General features: G+C 40.8%; 1 protein-coding gene across 1 annotated transcript; it reads left to right on the plus strand.

Moving 5' to 3' along the window:
* The first annotated feature begins 355 nt into the window (after positions 1-355).
* LOC139208890 (exosomal polycystin-1-interacting protein-like) lies at positions 356-1,291 on the plus strand. The gene is made up of 2 exons (XM_070838660.1): positions 356-1,058; positions 1,095-1,291. Exons 1-2 carry the CDS (start codon positions 375-377, stop codon positions 1,137-1,139), a joined length of 729 nt encoding a protein of 242 aa, XP_070694761.1. The 5' UTR covers positions 356-374; the 3' UTR covers positions 1,140-1,291.
* Positions 1,292-9,181: the final 7,890 nt, after the last annotated feature.

The following is a 9,181-nucleotide window of genomic DNA, read 5'->3' on the forward strand; positions in this document are numbered from 1 at the left end:
CTTTTAGGGAAGTAAAGTACTGGAGTGAGTCACAGAGGGCCCAGTGAATGTCTCATGCAGCTGTGCTTCAGTCTTTGAAGAGAGTTATTCTGAAAATCAAAAGTCTCAGTACTGTTGTGACCAGGGTCTGGGAGGAACTTGGTGGTGGATTTTCCCCACCACTGCCAACTACTGACTTTGGTTTGGTTTGGTTTGGTGGGTGGCAGATGCTAATTTCAGACCTGGATTGTGAATGTTGGTAATTGTAATGATGTCTTTCTGTACACTCTTCACTTGTATATGTACATTCTAATTTTACTCTGTCTGTTTACAGCTTTGTCCACTTCTACAATCCCATCTCTCTCCTTGGTGAAGATGTAGTCTGTTTGATCTCTATGGAGATGTCTCCAAACACAGTCTCCTCTGCCTCGTTGCCTTGGTCATTGTGGTTGCTGTTCTTCTTAAGCCCCATCACCCGGACAACGAGTTCTGCCCCCACATCTGAACCTTCTCTGCCAGTCAATACTACACTGTTGTTTGACAGTGGCGCACCAGGCTACAACCTGCGGAACTGCAGCTGCTCTACACTCATCCAGGACTGCAATGAAGCTCTGGCCAACTCGCTGTGCAGATGCCACACCGTTCTGCGCTCCACTCTGCCCCCTGCAGGGCTTAGTGAGCCTGGACAACTCACCATCTGGGTGAAGGAGTTCTGGGTCCTGGAGGAGCTGCTGAACAGGAGCATGGTTGGCCATTTGCGGTTGTCTTTTTGTGGAACAAAACCAATGGACAGCCAGTACCTGGCGCTGCTAGGCCTACAGACCCTCAGGATCCATAGTCCAGCACCAGAAGCTCCCTACACCAACCAGGAAATTACAGTGTCCCCCACAGCAGGGGTTGCAGCGGAACTAGGGGCTCTATCCTTTGACTTCTCCTCCTCCTTCCACATGACCTTTCTGGATTTAGCAGTTCTCAATGGGCTCTCTGCCCTAAAGGCATACAGTGTGGTTGGACCACCTGCTCACACCTTCTTTCAAGACTTCCCCCACCTGGCATTGCCTGTTGCTCTGGCAACCTCTGCTACTCCTTTGGACCCTACGGACCCCATTACGCAGGCTTCAGAGCCTCTGCAGAAACTACTTATTACTTTTGTCTACTAACAACAACAAGTCCTCATTTAAGGGCGCAGCCAGGTTTGCAGTACAAGTGTGCAGGAATTCTAAAAAAGCAGCTGGATGTTTCTTCGTTCTCCTTTTGCAAAGGAAAAATTGCACATGTGACATACTCTCTGTGGAATATATGAGCTTTTTGTATGACTGGCTGTTCTGTCAGTTTGGTCTACGTATGGCTTTGAGCGTTGTTTCAGGAGAGGCTTACATCTTTCTCACCCTGATGCATTTTCTTCAAGGAGATCACTGATTCAGAACTTTTGCATGTATGCTCCTCTCTCCTCTCTCCCCTCTCTCTCCTCTACTGTAGTTTTTTCATCCCAGAAAGGAACTGTATGAAATGCCTGCACACATACTGCACAAGACACAAGGTGTGGCAATGTTTACAGCAGCTACAATTTCAAGTCATACTGCAGCATATTTTTGGTATCATCCCATAACGTAAGTAATGTTGCTTTGTTAACCAAGAAAGTGGTAATGACCCTGATCCTTAAATCCCAACTGATCTGGTGATACTTAGCTTGCAGTTTCAAGAGTTTCTGGTAATTCTACACATATGGGAGTGTCAACACTATGGCACACAGTGTTAGCATAATATAACCTCATATCCTTGTTTTGTTACACGACCATGATTACAAGAGCTGGTGCCACTTAAGGTATCCAATCATTTAAACTAATAAGGCAATTTCTATAAAGGGGTTGAAAGTAGTAGCTGATGGCTTTATACATGGTTAACAAGTTTACCAATTCTTCATAGGTCACAGGTGTGTCACTTTCAAAAAAAAAAAAGATTTTGAATGAATTTGAGGCCCATAACTTACCTTATAACATAATGCTGGTGTTTCTGTTTGTTAATAATGCAGTTTAAAAAGTTGGCAATCCATTAATCTTGCTTTCTAATAGGATAATCCATATAAACCATCAGTAAATGATTTGTTAACAATAAATAAAGCCAGTAGTTACAATTTACTTTTTATTGAGGGATTGAGATTTTCACAACCTGGCATTCCAAAAAGGGGAATGATAAAATGGTACCCAAATATCTTCGTAGGGATGACTACATGGGTACAGATTTCATGCAAGTACACCTAGCTATCACAGCTATCACTCTTTGGTGTGTCTTGTACACACTAGAAGCCACTGGGAAGCCACAAAGACACTTAAACACAGATTTTTGAGATCACATCACTCTGCACTGTCCACATCTGGTCTTGAAAACTGCCTGCCGTGATCAGATGACATAAGTTACTGAACGTGTGATGAGTGTAACCATAGCCACAACGGTCCAGACTATGCTCTAATATGCCGGCTGCTAGAACAAAACCCGAGACAAACCGCATGCCTGCTCCCACAGAGGAATGAGATGTTCCAGATCCCACTCCCAGCTGCCAAGTGGGTGTTAGCTCTTTATCATCTGCTCCCATCCAGGTGTTGTCAGATATATCAGGGCAGCAGGATATCATGACAATAGGGAGGAGGCCTTGGACTGGACTTCAGCCACTCCATATGTCAGCAGTTTCTTGAGTTCTACATGCAGACGCTTGGCTAATTAGAGGAGAAACTGGAATACATGATTGGAGAAACATAACAAATGCAGTTGTGTCCAAACAGGACACAATGATTCAATGAATGGTTTGATAAGTCTGAAAATGATGGGCCAATGTGCAGACAGCAACTTTCTACCATCATCAAAATACTAAATAAGGTATTATTATAAGAAATGGTGGTAATAGACTTGGAGAATCTATGTTATGGGAAAACAATCATTCTTGAAGAGAACCTGATAGATGAGACCTTCAAAAAAAACTAAGTGAACCTATTTTGTCATATATATACTGTATGTCATATATACCAATGCCAATCAAGAATGAAGTTCCATGCTTTACAGTGAAAATGTCCTCATGACATGTGCTATACTCCATACTAAGACAATAAGTTGGTTTTTACTTTAATTTGTCACCCATGAATAGACATGACTTTCACTAGGTCACAGTTTCCTAGGACCAGAATACATTTAAAAATGTGGTGCCCAATGTCTTGGTCAATTGGTAGTAAAAGTTAAGGGATTTTAGTTGTATTTTCTGTTGGCGAAGAATACTTAGTGAAGGCACCTTAATGTTGCCAGTTGGTGATGTAAAACCAGGCCACATTTGGCGAAATATAAAGGAAGTTTTATGGGTTCATAATCTGTTTAATCTGTTCTTTTAACAGCATGTCTATTGCAACATGCGGTGGGTCTTCTAGTACAACTACATGTTGTAACACTGAACAGAACAGTCACTGACAGAAGAAAGCAGCAGGACTAATTTCTGCTTAGGGATCAATAGAGCATCTTGGAAGAAAAAAAACAAGATGTACTGTGGCAGCTGACTGCAGTGAACACTGGCTGGAACCGATCCAGAGAATCCAGAGTGGTCTGCACCACAGCTGGGTGATACTATTGTGTCTGGGAGTGAGCTTTGACTGTTACACTATTTTGTCACTTTAAAAAGTGAATTATTGTAAAAGCTGTCTGTTGTCTAGGTACAAAGACAGCTGCCCGTGGAAGAGAAGATAGAAGAATGTACTAAAAAACCAAACAGTGGAAGACAAGGATAGTGTCAGTCTGCTGTGGTGTGAGCTGACAGAGAAGCGCAGTAGGCTCACTGTTATGAAGGCTGCAATCTGCTGCTGCGTTTTTCCAGCTGGTCTTATTGAGTGCAGATGGCCTAATAAAACATGTTGTTTTGAAACAGGTTAAAATGGACGCCCCAATGAACAAGAGTCCCTGGGTTAGTATCTTCTATCTCACCAGCCAACATAATCTCACTCTGTCAGCGACTCTGTCTCTCTGATGCGCTGTGCAGTTATTAACCCTCTTAAAGCCAAGTTGGCAGGGCTTGATAAGGGAAGCGGTAAAGAGACATTTTCTCAATACTTTGCTGAACATAATTCAGTTACTCTACAGCTGTTTGTCATTCTCAATTTCCCAGAAGTTCTTGAATAGTTCGTGTTTTTGTGTTTGGATATTTTTACAGTCACTTTTGCCAAATCAGAAAGGAGATGGAGGACAGTTTGTAAAAAGAAAAAAAAAAAAAAGCATTTTCTCACTGGTTCCAGCTCATACGCTGTGAGACTCGGTTATGGCTGTGCTCACAAACACAATCTGGAGCCAACACGTCTGTTCCACAGATCATTCAAGGTCTGCTCTGGATCTGTGTGTCTGCATGTAGGTTTATGTGCATGCATATGCAAGCGTGCAGGCGTGAGCACATGGGTGTACCTTTTTGTGTGTATGTATGCATGTGCTTGCACTCGTCTCCCTTTCGCCAATATCAGTGAATTTGACACTCTTTGATCATTCTATAATTTACATCAAATAGGATCCATCACAGTTACACCATAGCTGATACAATGTCTTGTGTATACTTCCCTCATGCACTGATTATGTGCAAGTAAACACTGTGTCAGTGTAACAAAGTTGCTACAAAAACTGGGTTACTGGGTATAATTTGAGTTCCATAGTTTGGAGCAAAATAAATGCAGATAGCCCCATTATAATAAGTCAAGAAAAACAGCCATGATTTTAGCTATCCATTATTCTATGATATATTTGAATGTATTAAAGGGTTTTAAAACATTTTACTAATTTATTATAGTTCATTTATTTGCAGGACTTCTGTTGCACAGTTCTCTCCACACCCAAAAACAAGTCTGGCTAAAAGTCTTCCGTGAGTAATGTAAACCTCTGGTTTGCTAAACAAAATGTGGCAACTTATCTGGCAAAACCAACGAACCAATCAGCATTCCAGATAGTTAGTTAGTTAGCTAGTTGTTAACTTTGTCTCTTTGTTGTTTGGTGCTGGGCAGGTAGTGGATTTGTGGTAGTTTTTTTTTTTTTTTAACTGAAAACAGCTGTGGCCAAGAGCTATGCTGTGACAGTGAATGAAAACAGTAAAGCTTGGGGGCAAATAACCAACACAGTGAGCTAAATGATGCAAAAAAAGCTCAGCAGAGAATCTTACTTCAAAAAGGGATGAATCTATTGATGCTAAGCTCATTGTGACATTCCTGAGACTTTAAATTAGCCATTGAGAACACAGTGTCTTATGTAAATAAGTAACAAGTTAAGAAAAACGATGGGAGTTTTTTTCATTCAATTCAATGACGTTTATTCTGTCAAAAAGGATCCTGTCACCATCTAGTGGCCAATAGTGCAGTCAGAGGCATTTTGTTTCAACTCAGCCGTAGTGATTTAAATAGAATACTTTAATATTCTATTTAATTCATATAACTGAGATGAATTCGGATCTTTTAACCTGTTGACATTATTATTATTGTGTTAGACCTTTTCTGTAGTTTGCATCTATTCTGCACACCTTTTGGTTACCTTTAAGCCAACATTCACGCCCAGTGCTCAGCACAGGAACAGACTGGGAGTTCATCCACCCATAGCATTGGTGGAAACCGGTCTTACTGATCATTTTGTGCAGCCAGAAATCCGCCTTTCCATCTGGTGAACGGGGTGATTACACACCTCCACAAGCCACCCTTTAATGGTTTTCAGACAGGATGTTCAGAACAGGCCATGATACTTTGGGCTAATGCTCCCGTCAGCACACATCACACAGTCTTAAAATGTCTGGAACATTCCACCACAAAATGGGCTAAAATGAGATCACTGGGTTTTTTGGGTTTGACATCATTCCCTTGTGTTAGAGCCTCAACTTCCTTTTCTTCCTTTTCCTCTCACTTGATCTTCATTACAGCACCTTAAGCACTTGCAGCAGGGAATGTAATTTTTCGAATGTAAAACACGGATTTGTTATGATTATGTGCAAGCCATGGCAATGCGCCTTAAGATGATTTGTATACATTGCAGATGTGCATTTTTATAACTTTTGACATGCTCTGCGACTTGTGGGTGAATCATGTACTGTTTAAGAAATAGATTGTGTATTTGGAAATGGCTTGGCAGGTTTGATTTGTATATAATTAAGCTTATTTAAGCAAAATTCTTTATGTTTATCAAGAAAAGATAATGTGGAGTGTTTTTGTCCACGAACTGTCCCTCTGTACAGTCTGAGATAATAAAAAGTTTGTGCTGTATTGTATTCAAATATCTCAACATCTTTATATTTCCTTTTGTTTTTTTCTCCCTCTTCGTTGCCATTCATTGCTGTGAATCTCAGTGTACACAGCGTCACACCATCTACTGTACAGAGGAGTCTGGACAGAAGTGGTCTTCATGGAAGAATTGTGGCCAGAAAGCCAAACCTCCAACGTGGAAACACAGCCAAGCAACTTAACTAAGCCTGAGGAGATAGGAACTGTGGTGCAGGGAAACGGCAGCAGTGTTATGACCAGAAACACAAATGCTCGATGCAAGGCAAACAGCTGGTAAAAAAAAAAAGGTGCAGTTTATTGTTGAACATGATCATCAAAGACAAGGCACAGACACCAATCCAAAAAATACTTAATGACAAATACTAACCTGACTAGACTCTAACACTGTCAACAAGATACTAACTCTTACTAGAACACTGGAACGCTGGGCACAGGACAGTGGAAAACACAGACAATATATACACCTGGGAAGGGAGCACAGGTGGAAACAAACAGGGTGGGGCAGACAATCACAGGAGAGGGAAACAAACAAGGGCAGGAAGTCAAGGGGCCTGAAACATGAGGGTGAAGTAGAATGCCACAATAAAACAGGAAATACATAAAACACATGAACTAACTTTAACTAACTTTAACGAGACATAACAAGCAGGTGCTCTGGACTGAGGAGTCAAAATTTGAAATATCTGGCTGTGACAGAAGGCAGTTTGTTCGCCGAAGGGCTGGAGAGCGGTACAATAATGAGCGTATGCAGGAAAGTTTAAAGAAATGTTCCAGGGTTTTGCCCATGTTGTATCAACGTTCTTGTTTGGTGGTTGCTTGCCTACAGGTGCACCACATCCAAGAGCTTATTTTAGATTTAGCATTTCCAGATCTCTGCAATTAAGATTGAGGTGAGTATGCTATCAATACCATTAGGAGCGATGGCTTAATCTCTGAATAAGACCCAGGTTGTAAACTGTAAGAATATAAATGATTAGATATTAGATGTATGTTAGGTGTGAGGAACCACAGCCTTCAGGCTTCAGAAACCTGATTCATCGGAGGATATGGGAATCATGAGCGCATGAGCTTGATGCCAACTTTAATGTAGCTTCCATCTATACACTGTTGTGTGTTTATCAAATCCATCGGGAGTTTTTCTAATAACTATCAGTATATAATGGTTATTAAGAGGTATTATGGATTATGTCTAGATGATGTATTTGAATACAAAGTACAGAACATGTTTAATCAAGCAGCTGTAAACTCATCTGCACCACATATGTTGCCAAAATCGAAAATCAAAATGAAATATAACTTCCATATTTCAGCAATAAATCTGTTTTACTAAACTGTGCCATTGTCATCAGTAGTGGGGGACGCAAAAGGAAATGTTTTGCATGTTGGGACTGATAGTACACATCCTCTGAATGGCTTTTATTCAACTCAGTCTGTGCTTCATTTATAACTTTAACTATATTTAACTATTCAACCGCATCCCTCAGGAATATCACGGTCCCTTAGTTGACTATTCTAAGATGTTGCAGGAATATTCTCGTGTGTTGAATCATTCTGAACATTTCTGACGTTGTGGCATTGCAGGAAGCAATAGAGAGCCAATACAGAGTCATCTTCTCTTCCATTTCCCTCTAGTGGCCGATAACAAAAGACAAATACACACATTCAGCCTGGAAATCACCTTCATGGAATCTACCGAGTGACGTTTGGTAAGTGCACTCGCACAGGAAGTCCGAAGACTGTCTTCAAAATAAAACCGTGAACTTCAGGGCAAGGAAGTGCGCCACATATTACTAATGACATGTGGCACACTTGCTTGGATCTCGCTAAATATATATATGAGTCACTCTCTACTTTCCTTTTTTTTTTTTTTTACACTACACAGAAAATATCTGTGCAATAATCTAATTTATGACCGCTTTAAATCTTCTCAATCATTACTGCTCCAGCTATTTAAATATACAAGTTTGGGGAAATATATATAATTTATATATTTATGCATGACTAATAACTTGTAATCTTATATAATATAATACCTTTTATACTACAAATCTAGCCAATGGGGCACAAAGCATGTAAAATCGGCTCAGTATTGATTAACTACAACATTAAAATGATCTTACATGTATTCGTTAGTAGCACAAACAGAATAATATTATATTATAATAGTGTTGAGTTTATATATTTCACATCTGTGTCTCACTCTACAGGTACAGACACTGAAACTGTGGTGAAAGGTGTGTGTGTGGGGGGGGGGGGGGGGGGGGGGGGGGGTACGTATTCCCGGCCTGGGGAGGGACTCTTATTTTGAAGGTGAGACAGGAAGTAGGGATGTGTTTTACCTGACGCCACATGAACGCTGTGACGCTTCTCCTACTACAGGTAGCTCCGTCACAAAGTTCAGCCACTGCTTAGTTTTTGGTTCGCGACTCTCGCAACAACAACTTCGTGTCGGTAAGTTAATGAGCGGCTCATTTCGTGTGAGGGAATGTGTTTGTTTTTAGCTTTAGCTAACACCACTTTAGCACAAACGTCATTCAAAACAGAGATGTTTCCCCGTGGGTACGCAGACCTGTGGCGTTTATATGAGCCTGTCTCCGTGTGGATTTTTAAGCCAGAATCGAGTGGAATAAACTGTTCCTAGGTCAGTTGGGCCAGCCTAAAAATGAGTCAACCCTATTAAAAATGTACATGAGCTAGAAGTTGGGACAGTTGGCAAGATAACATTCATACCAGACTATTAGAGTTACCTCCCTGCTTTAATAGGAAGTTGTAGTCTCTTGTGTGATCATTTAAACATGAGAAACCCACATTATTTTACATTCTAAAAACTGAAGCAATGTGGTTCTTCTTTCTAGAGAATGAAACAACAGCGTGCAGCGTGAGGGAAGTCTTCATAAGGAATAATGTAATGGAAGGAGCCAGCCTGG

Source organism: Pempheris klunzingeri, chromosome 10, assembly GCF_042242105.1.
Source record: "Pempheris klunzingeri isolate RE-2024b chromosome 10, fPemKlu1.hap1, whole genome shotgun sequence".
In the NCBI taxonomy this organism is placed as follows: Eukaryota; Metazoa; Chordata; class Actinopteri; order Acropomatiformes; family Pempheridae; genus Pempheris; species Pempheris klunzingeri.

Coding starts and splice junctions, on each gene's coding strand:
- LOC139208890 (XM_070838660.1), top strand. CDS start 375: ATGGAGATGTCTCCAAACACAGTCTCCTCTGCCTCGTTGCCTTGGTCA. Junction 1,059..1,094: donor CTGTTGCTCTGGCAACCTCT/GCTACTCCTTTG, acceptor CCCATTACGCAG/GCTTCAGAGCCTCTGCAGAA.